The sequence below is a fragment of the Monodon monoceros genome, unplaced genomic scaffold (assembly GCF_005190385.1).
Source record: "Monodon monoceros isolate NGI ecotype Baffin Bay Population unplaced genomic scaffold, NGI_Narwhal_1 Super_Scaffold_9, whole genome shotgun sequence".
Taxonomy (NCBI): Eukaryota; Metazoa; Chordata; class Mammalia; order Artiodactyla; family Monodontidae; genus Monodon; species Monodon monoceros.
This window is the reverse complement of record NW_021703786.1, coordinates 16,249,939-16,265,361: the sequence shown is the minus strand read 5'-3', so window position 1 is coordinate 16,265,361 and position 15,423 is coordinate 16,249,939. Positions and strand designations below refer to the sequence as shown.

General features: G+C 37.0%; 1 protein-coding gene across 2 annotated transcripts in view; it reads left to right on the top strand.

Annotated features, from left to right (window-relative positions):
- The window catches only part of FBXL20 (F-box and leucine rich repeat protein 20), a 112,037-nt gene that overhangs the window by 76,662 nt on the left and 19,952 nt on the right, over positions 1–15,423 (top strand). For both annotated transcript variants that reach the window (XM_029210830.1, XM_029210829.1), the window contains exons 3-6: positions 100–154; positions 2,760–2,834; positions 4,543–4,637; positions 5,132–5,200. In XM_029210830.1, coding sequence (XP_029066663.1) covers positions 100–154; positions 2,760–2,834; positions 4,543–4,637; positions 5,132–5,200 — 294 coding nt within the window. The remainder of the gene's footprint in view (positions 1–99; positions 155–2,759; positions 2,835–4,542; positions 4,638–5,131; positions 5,201–15,423) is intronic.

Here is a 15,423-nt window from a genome sequence, read left to right as displayed (position 1 = left end):
GCCTTTTTGTGCATGTGTTAACATCGCCAATTATTTATAAGCAAAAATCAAGAGAAAGTAATTCATCATATAATAAAGTTTTCCTCCATCTCTTTTTAGGATATTTTCTTTTCTGGATGTTGTTACCTTGTGTCGCTGTGCTCAGGTCTCCAGGGTAAGAATGGCTGACATGATTACAAGAGCATCCCTTCCTGACATTAATGATAATCAGCTTCTGTAGTAGGCCAACTATTTACTTCAGATGGTAGTTGTATGTTATGTTTCCAAGGTTGTGGTTTCACCCATGGGATACCCAAACCCATGTTAATTCTACAGTGGAATTCTACTATATGTACTATCTCTAACTTTAATTTTTTGAAATTCTTGACTATTTGTGTAATACAAACAGAAGAAACATTTTCAAGGAAAAAGCACTAAACATGCAAATTAAAAGAATAGGCTTTACTCAGAACTGTAATAATATAGTATTTCATTATGTTTCCCTTATTCATTTTATGTACATACATATCTCCCTATATTTTTTTCTCAAAAGGTTATAGCTAGAATTTAATTTTTAAGAAATTGTAGAGCAAACCAAATTCCATTCTCAAAGTCAGTTTCTGCATTACTCTTACTTATCCATTTTTGTCAATTGACATTACTATGACAAAACAGTGAAACATAATCTTATTGCTGCCACTAATATTAAGAATAGAATCTCTGTTGTGGGAAAATTGCTTTATGAATCATTCATAGTCTCTATTGTAATACAGATATATAATAATTAATAAAATGAATGAGTACGTACAGTTATCATCTTTTTATAAACTGGACAATGGCTTTTTGACGTTTAACAAATACTTATTGAGAACCTACTATGTACCAGGTATAGTCCTAGGTGCTGAGTATGTAATATGGTTATATCACAATAGTCAGCATCAGAGTATTGTGTTTACCTCTGTTAAGTGGACCCAGGACTTCCTTCAAATTTCCAGCACCAATTTCCTTCAAAAAAAAAAAAACCCACAAAACTTGCCATAGAAAATCCACCTCATCTTGCTAACTTTAATGTAATTTCTACATCCTAAAAGCCATAGTAAATCTGTATCTCAGCTATTTAAGAAACAATCAGGCATATTTTGATGATTTCTATTCATGACAGTTCTGTTCCTGGTACCTGAGTGGTTGCCCTAGTCATGGCTGGTACAAATGAGTGGGGTTTCTTTTTTGTCTCCATATGAAGCTGAGGTCATCATTGAGAAACAAAATTCCCAGACCAGTGTCTTAACCTGTTTGGTTGCAGAGTCTCATCTCAAGAATGTTGATTTGAGTGAGTTTTAATTGTTGTTTTCATGTTCAGGTTCCTCTTCTTAATGTGTTTTAACTTAAAAGGAAGCGCAATGCCAATTTTCATTAAATCTGTACAATTGGAACATCGGTAGTTAGCCTGTTATTCTCTGTACTTGAAGTATTTAGTTAATTTGCTTTAAAAAAAAAAACAACAAAAACTCTAGAGAGGAACCTGTCATTCCTAATTTTAGTCTCACTTTAGCATGTGTCCTGCTTGGTGAAGAAAGTAGTATGAGGAAATGAGAAGTATCAAATCAGAGATGCAGTTAGCCCAAGAATCTAGTAAACATATGATCTTTAAAAGTTTTATCTCTTGTCTCCCATGGAGCCATTTAAGAAACTGTTGGAAAAATATGAAGCCACAAAAAGAAAAGTAACATTGAAATCCTGAGAAAACCTTAAAGATTTCTATAATAATAACTTGGTTTACCCTCATACCCCTGACATCTTTCTTACTGATTGTGTGATAGTTACCTGGGGCTTATAAGTGTATCTTTAATTTCCGTTTTAGAATTTCAGTTTCGAATCTGTGTTTTGAATTGTTGTAGTAAGAGATAATATTCTAAGTTTATAACTTAACAGTGTTAAGACTTTTGTTTACACTTTAAATTTAGTAGGGAAAACGTTTAAAGGCTTTCTGATTAAAATACAGAACGATCCGCAAAAGGTTAACTCTTAGTGGAGTCATTTTTCACCTTATCCTGAAAGGTTGAAAATCTTGGAAGCTTTCTTGCCTCCCTTTAGGTAATTAAAGAAATGTATGAGAAGTCTTAAAACTTTCATTGTTTAAAATTACCACTGAATCAAGTTGAAGGGAAAGATGACCAATTGAAAAACATGCTTGAGTGAGCAAATTGGTAATGAGGAAAGCATTAAGTCTCTGTCATGTATACTGAGAAATGATAGTGTCTTTTGTAAATCCCAGGTCACCATATCACAGTTTTGGGTCCAAACAAGTGATGCTATGAATAGCATATTTTTATTGAACATGGCATATGTATTGAACACATGACATTCAGAGTGCCGTCTTCTTTCTTTGGTTTCACACTCACCTCGTTCCTAGTTGAGGGATAGAGTAACAGACTTGCTTTTTCATTAGCTGGATTATCTCATTTTGAGATTGGAAACTCAAGTTAGAAGACAGTTTCCGGCTATGATACTTATCACAACCTGTTCTTTCCCCAGCATGCTAATATAAGATCTTTCGTAGCTACTAATTTCTGTACCCACTCATTTATGAGATAATCTACTTGGAGAATAAAGTATGAATCAGAAATAAGACTGACTTTTTGGGAGTTAATGGTGGAGGTGCTAAGAAATTTTTTGGTCAATTTCAGTCATTAGTAGGTTGAATTGTGAGCTTGGATTTTGCTAGCTTTTCCCCTTCGTTTTCAGCTTCTGTTCATTCTGTCTCTTCTTCTTCAAAATAGGCCTGGAATGTTCTGGCTCTGGATGGCAGTAACTGGCAGCGAATTGACCTGTTTGATTTCCAGAGGGATATCGAGGTATGACTGCGTGGTGTGTGGCCCCATCTCTCTCGTTAGAATGTAATTGCAGCATATAGGACAGATTAGCCCCAACCACGTAAATCTCCTTTCCCTGGAGAGAGAGACTGTTCATTTCAGTACATCTGAACTTCATGGAAGCTTGCAATTTTCCCAAGAACTGGTTCAGTTTTTGAGAATGAGCAGAATTATTTTACTGAAATAATACTGAGTTATTTAGTATTAATAGGACTCAGAAATTTTTGTTTTTATTTTTGTGGTGGAAATGTGAACCTTTGTTTGCTCTTTTTAAGGAAGTCTTTTCATATTTGTTTATTTAAAAATAAGTGGAGTTAATTTATTGGAGCATGATATCTGCATAAATTCTTCTCGATGAGCACTCTGGGTTCTATAGGCTATAGGCTCTGGGGGAGCCTATAGATAGTTTTTGTAGAGAATGAATTGGATTACTTTTATTGGGGAGAGACTTTTTCCCTTCTCACTTCTCCCCCATATTTTATCTCTTATTAGTATTGCCTATTTTCTCTAAAATGGAGAAGAATGGCTTAAGCTTAAATTATTTTAACCTGAATTTGAGCTCTGTAGTCCTTGGTTTTCTCATCTGGAGAGTGGAAGTAATCCTCACTGTGTTATAAGGATTAAATAAGATTTAGATGTAGCTATTTTTTCTGTTGGGTTTTTTTTTTTCAAGTTCTAGTGGAACTTAGTGGTCTTGAGAATCCATGTAAGAAGTTAAAAAAACCTCACATGAACTTTATATTATCTTCATAAAGTACTTTTATTTTATTTTATTTATTTTTTTGCGGTACGCGGGCCTCTCACTGTTGTGGCCTCTCCCGTTGCGGAGCACAGGCTCCGGACGCGCAGGCTCAGCAGCCATGGCTCACGGGCCCAGCCGCTCCGCGGCATGTGGGATCTTCCCGGACCGGGGCACGAACCCGTGTCCTCTGCATCGGCAAGCGGACTCTCAACCACTGCGCCACCAGGGAAGCCCAGTACTTTTATTTTTTAATATTTTTTTTTAAAGACTTTTTTTTTGATGTGGACCATTTTTAAAGTCTTTATTGAATTTGTTACCATATTGCTTCTGTTTTATGTTTTGGTTTTTTGGCCACGAGGCATATAGGATCTTAGCTCCCCAACCAGGGATCAAACCCACACCCCTTGCATTGGAAAGCAAAGTCTTAACCATTGGACTGCCAGGGAAGTCCCATAAAGTACTTTTAAAATGGTACCCACCGACGTGCTGGATTTTTCTGTTTTTCACAATTCTCTGATCTTCATGGATGTAAATATTTAAAGCAGCCTGGCCTACAAAACCATTCAGCAAGCTTTTGAGAAGTGTTCTTTGAGTCTCTGCTGTATTTAGAGTACTATAGTAAATACACAGAAATAATAGAGAGAGTTAATGTCCTGTGGCTGCAGGAGGGGAATCTACATTGATGTAGTGGCATAAGAGAACTACAGAGCACCATTTCCTCAAATGCAGGGTATCTTACAAGAGGAACAAAGTAAATAACAATATAGGGTTTAGGTATGTTTCAAGTAGATGGGTTAATCAGGAAAGCTTTCTCCCAGTAAGTTGAAAATTTCATATTGATTTAATTAGGTCTTTAAAACGAGCAGAAGTCTCTTAAAAACGAGGATGTGGTCTTTTCAAAAACGATGTGGTGGCTTATCTTTGTATACCTGTCTTCTTTTTTTACAGGGCCGGGTAGTGGAGAATATTTCAAAAAGGTGTGGGGGCTTTTTACGAAAGCTAAGTCTTCGTGGGTGTCTTGGAGTAGGAGACAATGCATTAAGGTAAAAACATAGCTATTGATTAACTCATCTTCTTGACTGAAGTGAAGAACAACACCGAACACAGCACTGTCTCACCCAGAAAAGGCTGGAATAGTTTTCATATTCTTAAGCTATTCTGAACCCAAATACACGTTCACTGCTTATAACACAAATATCCAGTAGTGGGATGTGTGGTTTTGAGAATAAAACAAGAACAAGTGCTCCCCCCAAAAAGCCAGATTCCCCATATTATAAATGGTTCGTTTGGAGCTTTGAGTAAATTTTTTTAAGTTTGTTTACTCGAAGTTAGGATAATTTTAACTTTGGTTGACAAAAAGATTGATGTTTAAAAGTTTATGGTTGAAAAGTAATTTATTTGTAATTGTGAACAACTTTTTGTACCATTTTGTACCAGTAATATCCATTATTACCACTATTGGTATCTTCTATTATTTTTTTAATGCCGAGAATTGTGCCCGTTTTACCTCAAACCCTTTACTTTCTTTCCTGTAAAGGACCTTTGCACAAAACTGTAGGAACATTGAAGTACTGAATCTCAATGGGTGTACAAAGACTACAGATGCGTAAGTATTTTGTTTTAGAAGGGTATGTCATAGCCTCTTGTGTCCTGCCTATACTAGCTTTTAGTGCATACTACTAAATATATTTAGCAAATTTCATTTTGGTTTTATAGAGGAAAGATGTTTAAATTTAGAAATGGAATAAGATACTTATTTTAGAATTTGGCTCAAATTCTGTTTTGATTTTTAAAAGAAAACTTAAAATTGTAGTCAGTGAATGTGCAGTAGGGAATACTAATATAGGACTACTTATATTTCAAAAAGACACTAGTAGCTGTCATTCAAAAGACACATAAACAGGTGACGCTATAAAAAGATGTAAAATCTTAAACATAGCTTAGAGTAATCAATATAGAGAGTGTTTATTAAATGACTCTTTAAAAGTACAGTGTCTTGTGTCAGTCACAATATAAAAGAAAGAAAGCATAATCCTCCATCCTTCAGAGTTTACTGTCACAGACCCAATAGACATAAGAAGGTAGACATAAAAAACATTCAGCCTAAGGATCTATTGGTAATAACATGTATCAAATAACATTTAAATATTATGTAGGGAAATTGTTGCCTATTGGAAGGTGAAGAAGATGTTTACACAGGGAGTGGCCAGGATTAGTCAGTGGATCCTCCTGTTTTTCAAAAAGGCCTCATGAAAGAGATGGGCTCTTTAGAATTGCTTGAATGAGGGAAAGTAGAAGACAGTCCAAGCACAGGGTACACATTGTTTATTTTATTGCTTTCTTTGAGGTTACAACTGGTTAACTTTTTTGTTTTTTAATTATTTTATTTTATTTATTTTTGGCTGCGTTGGGTTTTGTTGCTGCATGCGGGCTTTCTCTAGTTGCAGCGAGCGGGGGTGACTCTCCGTTGCAGTGTGCGGGCTTCCCATTGTGGTGGCTTCTCTTGTTACGGAGCATGGGCTCTAGGCGCCCCAGCTTCAGTAGTTGTGGCACACGGGCTCAGTAGTTGTGGCTCATGGGCTCTAGAGCGCAGACTCAGTAGCTGTGGCACACGGGCTTAGTTGTTCTGCAGCATGTGGGCTTTTCCCGGACCAGGAATCGAACCCGTGTCCCCTGCATTGGCAGGCGGATTCTTAACCACTGCGCGGCCAGGGAAATCCCACAACTTGTTAACTTTTAATTTAAGAAAGTGTCTGAGGATTTATATTTTCAAAAGAAACAATGGAAAAATCATCATAAATGAATAAAATGGTTACTTATGGGGAGAGAAAAACCATGAAGAGACAAGAATGAAAGGGAGACCTCTGAAGTATCATGTTTTGTAATTTTACTTTAAAATTAAATGTAAATATTTTATATAATTGAAACATGGATTAAGTCAAAAAAAAAAAAAAAGCAGTCCCTAAAAATTGAAAACAAAATAGAACACATGAACCGATCCATATCAAGTTGGAGGTATAACCACACAGATATTACTTCTACTGACCTTTGATTTCTTATGAAAAATTTAAATATATGCCAATCTAGACAAAATAGTATAGTGAACCTCTCACCCAGCTTCAAACTGATAACAGAACTTGTCACTTTATGGCTAGTCTCGTTTTTTCTATACCCCTGCCCTTTTATCTTACTCATTTTGTTTTATTTTGAAAAAAGCCCTAGACACTGTATTATTTAATCTGTAAATATGCATTTCTAAAATATGCATTTCTGAAAGATAAAAGCTTTTAACATAAGCACATTAACTTTACCACTCCTATTTAAAAAAACCCATAATATCTTAAAATTATCAAATAAGCACTGGTTAATGTTCAGAATTTTGCATGTTCTAGTGACTTTAGAAATACAGTAAGTCCCCTACATACAAACGAGTTCCGTTCCAAGAGCATGTTCTTAAGTCCAGTTTGTTTGTAAGTCCAAGAAAGTTAGCCTAGGTACCCAACTGACACAATCAGCTGTGTAGTACTGTACGGTATAGATTTATAATACTTTTCACACAAATAATACATTTTAAAAAACCACAAAAAATAAAGAAAACGTTTTTAATCTTACAGTACAGTACCTTGAAAAGTACAGTAGTATGGTACAACAGCTGGCATACAGAGGCTGGCATCGAGTGAACAGGCAAGAAGAGTTACTGACTGGAGGAGGGAGAGGAGGTGGGAGACGGTAGAGCTGAAGGATCGTCAGCAGTAGGAGACGGAGGGCAAGCTGCAATTTCACTCACGCCTGACATTGATGTAATAACACACGTTTGCATCTTTGAAAGTTCGCGACTTGAAGGTTCATATGTAGGGGACTTAGTGTATATTAAACATAGTTTAAAAGAAAAAAGATACAAACTTTAAAATCAGAGGTGGAGACTTCTGCTTCTCATGATTACAGTCACTGCCCTCCTGCTGTAGACAACTCTAAAACTGTACAAAACATAGAAAACAGGCAGTATTAGATGTTGGACAACATGCAGAGCAGGACTGAGAAACAAATGAGGTGAGCCTTATGATCGCCCTGGCTTTCTGCTTGGTGGCATTTTCTAGATAATGGCACAAGGAGAAGGAACCCAAGCACAGCACAAAGTTCTGGCTGATTTGAAGAGAAAGAGATCAAAGTTCAGGGAGACCAGCATGGCTAAATACGTGTCTGGAGAGCGGGGAGCCACTCAAAAAAGGGCTACAGAAATCTACACAAATTTGGCTGAATAGTAAACTATATATGCACATATTGAGACCCCACAAAGCTGGGCAAAGAACATCTAATAAGGAAAGAACAATTACTGGGAAACTGAACTGAAGAATTGCCAGAGCTTAAATAAGGTTGGGAGTCGTGACTAACCAAAATGGAGAAAGCTCACTGAACACCTTGGGACATTGAATAGAGACTTCAGAAGGGTCACACCTTGGTAGTGGAGCTAAACTAGACCAGCCCTAATAAAGGCTAAAAGGAAAAAAATTAGGATCAAATTGATTCACAACTAATTTAACTGCCTGCTAAATCAAAACTCAGCATTCTTTAAAGAGAGACACAAAATCTAGATGCTCAGCAATGTGTAGCATACAGAATTTGCAGCATCCCATCAAATATTACAATACATGCAAAGAAGCAGGAAGTGATACCAGAAGAAGAACCAGAAGAAAAACTAGGCAATAGAAACAGACCCAGAAAGGACAGTTTATAAAATTGACCATCCAAACGTTTAAAAAGAGCAATTACAAATATGCTCAAGAATTCAAGAAAACTTAAAGATAATATGGAGATTGAGAGCAAAAGGATGGGGAGGGACTTACCTGGTGGTGCAGTGGTTAAGACTCCACACTGCCAATGCAGGGGGCCTGGGTTTGATCCCTGGTTGGGAAACTAAGATCCCACATGCCGTGGGGCAACTAAGCTTGTGTGCTGCAACCACTGAGCCCATTGCTCTAGAGCCCGTGTGCAATGAAGAGCCCGCACACTGCAACAAAGACCCAGTGCAGCCAAATTTTAATTAATTATTTAAAAAAGGAAAATTTCTCTTAAAAAAAAAAAGAGTAAAAGGATGGGGGACTTCCCTGGAGACCCAATGGTTAAGACTCTGTGCTTCGACTGCAGGGGGTGATGGTTTGATCCCTGGATGGGGAACTAAGATCCTGCACGCCACGTGACATACCCCCCCCAGAAAAAAGAGTAGAAGGGTGGAAAAAGATATACTATCACAAACACTAATCACAGGAAAGTTGGAGTGGTTATTAATATCAGATGATATAAACTTCAGGAAGAAGAGTAGATGGAAGGATATTAAATAGTACCCTCCTCTTTCAGTAGAGATAAAACAAGTAGACAAAAAAAAAAAAAAAGAAAGAAAATGGAGAAGCTATAGAAGACTTGAGCAACACTATCAGTGAACTTGTCCTAAGTGACATAGAATGCTGTACCAGAAAGCATGCTTTTCATTACTGGGATATTCAATAAGATATACCAAATAATCAGCCATAAAACAAATTTCCGTAAATTTAGAATGATCGAGATCATATTGAGAGTATTCTATGGCCTCAACAGAACTAAAGTAGAAATCAAATAGCACGTATCCGGAAATTTTGAAAATTAAATATCACCCTTCTGAATAATCCATGAGTCAAGGAATAAATTACAAAGAAAATTACAAAATAAGTTTCGCCGTGTGATAGTGGCAACACAACATTCGAATCTTGTGGAATTCATTGAAGGCAGTGCTTAGAGCAAAATGTATAGCTGTGAATGCTTATCTTTTTTTTGTGGCTGCGTTGGGTCTTCTTTGCTGCACACAGGTTTTCTCTAGTTGCGGCGAGCGGGGACTACTCTTCGTTGCGGTGTGCGGGCTTCTCATTGCGGTGGCTTCTCTTGTTGCGGAGCACGGCTCTAGGCGCACAGGCTTCAGTAGTTGTGGCACGTGCACTCAGCAGTTGTGGCTCGCGGGCTCTAGAGCACAGGCTCAGTAGTTGTGGCACACGGGCTTAGTTGCTCTGCATCATATGGGATCTTCCCGGACCAGGGCTCGAACCCATGTCCCCTGCATTGGCAGGTGGATTCTTAACCACTGTACCACCAATGAAGTCCTGTAAATGCTTATCTTAAAAGAAAGGTTTAAAATCAAATCTTCCACCTTTGAAAACTAGAGGAAGAAAAGTAAATCTACAATAAGTAAAAGGAAGGAAATAAAAAAGATAATGGTGGAAATCAATGAAATAAAAAATGGGCATAGAGTAGAGAAAAATCCATGAAACCAGAAGCTGTTTCTTTGAAATAAAATCAATAAGCTTGATCGACCTCTGTTGAGATTAGTCAAGAAAGAAGACACAAATCACCAGTACCAAGACTGTAAGAAGAAATATCACTAAAGTTTCTACACATATTCAAAAGGTAATTAGAGGATGTTATGAGCAATTTTATGCCAATAAATTTGACAGCTTAGATGAAATAGATAATTTCCTTAAAAGACACAAATTACCAAAACCGTAAAGAAATAGAAAATCTGAATAGCCTTATATCTTTATAAACTGGATTGGTGATTAAAAACCTTACCACCAAAAAATAAAAACAAAAACTTCTAGGCTTGGACAGTACTGAATTCTATCGAATATTTTAGAAAGGAATAATCTTTCAAAAAAATAGAGGAGGGAAAACTTTCTAACTCATTATATGAGATCATCATTACCATGATATCAAAAATAAAATAAAAATTACAGGAAAAGGAAATTACTGGCCAATGTCCCACATGCACATGTAAAAATCCGTAACAAAATATTATCAAATTGAACCCAGCAACATATGAAAAGCGTAATAAATCATAATCAATTTGGATTTATCTTGGAAATGTAAGGTTGTTTTAACATGCAAAATCAGTCAGTGTTATTAAGTTCCAACTTAATAACAGATCAAAGAAGAAAAATCACATGATCATCTCAATAGATCCAGAAAAAGCATTTTACAAAATTAAACACCCATTAAGGATAAAATCTCTAAACAAACTAGGAGAAGGTAACTTCCTCAACCTGATAACTTGTATATATGAAAAACCTAATTTTAACATTGTATTTAGTCATAAAATACTGAACATTTCCCCCTAAGGTCAAAGCATGGATATTAGGTCTACTACATCTATTCAACATTGTACTGGAAGTCCACCTAGTACAAATAAGGGAAGAAAAAGCGGGGTCATACAGATTAGAAAATAATTTTTAAATGGCATGATAGGGTTCTAGCAAGTTCACAGGAAACATGGCCAACATGCAAAAATTAATTCTGTATCCGTAAACCATCAACGAACAAATGGAAAAATGAAATTTTAAATATAGCAACATTCGTGGTAACATCCAAGAACATAAAATACTTAAGGATAAACTTAATAAAAATATGTGCACGTTACATACACTGAAATCAGATTTCTAAAAATTAAAGGAAAGTAGGTCTTAAAACTTTTCATGGACTTCCCTGGTGGCGCAGTGGTTAAGAATCCGCCTGCCAATGCAGGGGACACAGGTTCGAGCCCTGCTCCGGGAAGATCTCACATGCCGCGGAGCAACTAAGCCTGTGTGCCACAACTACTGAGCCTGAGCCCTAGACCCTGAGAGCCACAACTACTGAGCCTGAGTGCCACAACTACGAAGCCTGTGCGCCTAGAGCCTGTGCTCCACAACAAGAGAAACCACTGCAATGAGAAGCCCGTGCGCAGCAACGAAGACCCAACGCAGCCAGAAGGAAAGAAAGAAATTTAAGTTTTCATCACAAGAAAAAAAAATTGGAGCCGTGCATAGTAATGGATGGACTTATTGTGGTAATCATTTTGCAATATATGTGTATATTGAATCATTTTGTTGTACACCTAAAACTAATATAATGTTACATGTTAATTATATACCCAATTTTCAAAAGCAAAGTATGATAATAATAACTTGTTAAATAGAGAATATCAATTAAAAGAAATTGTAAAATATGAGCCAAATGGAAACTTTGGAATTGGAAATACAGTATCTAAAACATATATAGCATGATGGCTATAGTTAACAGTACTGTATTGTATACTTGAGAGTAGATTTTAAATGTTTTCACTGTAGCAACAACAAAATGGTATTTATGTGAGGTAAACAGTGTGTTAACTAACCTTCTTGTGGTAAACATTCCACAACATATATATGTATCAAATCATCACATTGTATACCTTAAACTTACATAATGTTATATGTCAATTACATGTCAGTAAAGCTAGGGGGAAAAAACCCCCAGAAAAACAGGTAATCAATCAATAAATTTAGAGATCTGTAGGGCTTCCCTGGTGGCGCAGCGGTTAAGAATCCGCCTGCCAATGCAGGGGACACGGGTTCAATCCTTGGTCCGGGAAGAGCCCACATGCCGCGGAGCAGCTAAGCCCGTGAGCCACAACTACTGAGCCCATGTGCCACAACTACTGAAGCCCACGTGCCTAGAGCCTGTGCTCCGCAACAAGAAAGGCCACCGCAATGAGAAGCCTGCGCACCGCAACAAAGAGTAGCCCCCACTCGCCGCAACTAGAGAAAAGCCCTTGCGCAGCAATGAAGACCCATGCAGCCAAAAATAAATAAATAAATATTAAAAAAAATAAATTTAGAGATCTGTATCAATTATCCATCCAGTCTAAAGAACAGAAAGATTAAAGAAAAATGGACAGAGCCTCAGAGACCTGTGGAACAACATCAAGAGTAGAATGTGAATGAATCCCAGACAAGATAGAAAGAGGCAGGAAGAAAAAAAAAAGTGAGAAATTAGTGGCAGAAAGCCTCCCAAATTTGATGAAAAACGTTAATCTACACATCTAAGAAGTTCAGTGAACCCCAAGAAGGATAAAAATATCCATATAGACATGTTAGGGCCAAACTGTTGAAAATTGAACACAGAAATTTTTGAAAGCAGCAAAAGGAAAATAACTCATGTATACAAAAAGAATATTTGGTTAATGGATGACCTAATCAGAAATAATGGAAACCAGAGCCATGTGACATAGTGTGCTGAAAGGAACAAAACAAGAATTCTATATCTAGCAAAACTGTCCTCTGTAAATGTAGGCAAAATAATGACATTCCCAGATAAACAAAAAGGGAGAGAATTTGTCCCTAGTAAATATGCCTGGCAAGAAATAGTAAAGGAAGCCCTTCAGGATGAAAGGAAATAAACACCAGACAGTAACTCGGATCCATAGGAATTGGTAAATGAAAAGCATCGGAAACGGTAAATATGTGGGTAAATCTAAGACTCTGATTTTTTCATATCTTCTCTTCTTTAGAAAATAGAAGATTGTATAAAGCAATCATTATAACATTGTATTGTTAGGTCTATAATATATGAAATATATTTGAACATATGAAAATAATAGCACAAAGGAGAGAGGAGGGAACCATTATGTATTGAAGCAACATGCTTGTGCTTTATGCACATTAAGTTATTGGTTTGTTTGTTTGTTTTAATTTATTTTATTTTTTTGGCTGTGTTGGGTCTTAGTTGTGGCATGTGGGATCTTTGTTAAGGTGTGCAGGATCTTTAGTTGTGGTGTGCGGGCTTCTCTCTAGTTGTGGTGTGCGGGTTGTTTTTTTCTCTCTCTAGTTGTGGAGTGTGGGTTCCAGAGCACGTGGGCTCTGTAGTTTGCAGCACACGGGCTATCTAGTTGAGGCTCATGGGCTCAGTAGTTGTGGCACGTGGGCTTAGCTGCCCCGTGGCATGTGGGATCTTAGTTCCCCGACCAAGGATCGAATCTGCATCCCCTGCATTAGAAGGCAGATTCTTTACCACTGGACCACCAGGGAAGTCCCTAAGTTATTGTTTTGAAATAGATTGTGGTAAATTAAGATACATATGGTATTCCATGAGCAGACTATAACAAAATAATTAGAGAAAGAAAAAGGTAAAAAGTCAACAGAGGAATTGAAACAGTACACTTAAAACAAGAAAACAGTAAAGGAGACACAGAAAAACAAACTCGAAAAAAGCATGAAGCAAATAGAAAAGGATTGCAAAATGGGAGGGAAAATCCAACCATATCATTAATTTTACTAAATGTAGACAGACTGAACTCTTCACCCAAAAGACAGATTATCAATATGGATTAAAAATCAACACCCGGGGCTTGCCTCGTGGCACGGTGGTTAAGAATCCACCTGCCAATGCAGGGGATGTGGGTTCGAGCCCTGATCCGGGAAGATCCCACATGCCACGGAGCAACTAAGCCCGTGCGCCACAACTACTGAGCTTGCGCTCTAGAGCCCACAACACAACTACTGAGCCCACGTGCCATAACTACTGAAGCCCGTGTGCCTAGAGCCGGTGGCCCACAACTAGAGAAGCCACCACAATGAGAAGCCCACGCACCGCAACGAAGAGTAGACCCTGCTCGCCACGACTAGAGAAGCCTGCACACAGCAACGAAGACCCAATGCAGCCAAAAACAAAAAGCAAGACACAACTATGTGCTGTCTACAAGAGACATGCTTTAGATTCAAAGCCGCAAATAGGTTGAAAGTAAACAGATGGAAAAATGCGTACTATGCAGATAGAACACTCCACCCAATGATTACAGAATAAACATTCTTTACAAACATACTGGAACATTCTCCAGGATAGAGCATAGATTGGGCCACTAAACAAGTCGTAATCAGTTTAAGAAGATTAAAATCATTCAAAATATGTTCTCTGACCAGAACTAGAGAATTAAACTAGAGATTTAATTCAAAATGTGGGAAAAGCTCAAGTATTTGGAAATTCAGCATCATGCTTCTAAATAATTTTGAATTGAATGAAAATGAAAAGCTACCAAAATTTATGTGATTCAGCCAAGGTAACGATACAACTCTGCATTCCTATATCACAAAAAGGAAAGAAAGAAAGCTCAAATCAGTAACAACCTTCAACTTTAAGAAAATAGAAAGAAGGGCAAAGCCCAAAGCAAAAAGAAGGAAAAAAATAAAGATTAGATTGGATATCAGAGAAATAGGAAACAAAAACAGTAATAAAATCAATGAAACCAAGAGCTGGTTCATTGAAAAAAGTTTTTTAAATTGACAAACCTAGACTAAGAAAGTAAGAGACAAGACTCAGATTATCAAAAGCAGGAATAAAGGAGAGAACTAAGTACTTTAGCCAAAAGACAGATGAAATGTTTATCAGGTAATACCATAAATAACTTCATACTAACAAATCAGACAACCTAGGTGAAATGGACAAATTCCTGGGAAGGCACAGATTACCAAATTTGACTCAACAGAAAAATAGACAATCTGAATAGATCTATAGCAAGTAAATTCAGTAATTCAAAATTGTCCCACAAAAAAAGCCCAAGCCCAGATGACTTACTTCACTGGTGAGTCCATCAAATATTTAAAGAAAAAATAACACCAATACTCAAACTCACTCATAAAGCAAAAGAAGAAATACTTCATAACTTGTTTTCTCCGGCCAATATTTTTCTGATACCAAAAATATCTGATGTCAAAGCCCAACAAAGATATCACAATAAAAGGAAATCTACTGTATTCCTCAGGAACAGAGATGCAGAAATACTTAACAAAATTTTAGCAAACTGAATCCAGCAGCATATAAAAGGGTTGGATCTTAACCAACTGGGATTTATCCCAGAAATACAAGTGTGGTATAACATCTGAAAATCAGTTAATGTAATAGTTCATAATAATTAGTAAAATAAAGTAGAGATCAACAAACTTTTTCTTTATGGGGCTGGATAAGGAAATATTTAAGGCTTTGTTGGCCATATGGTCTCTGTCACAGCTGCTCAAC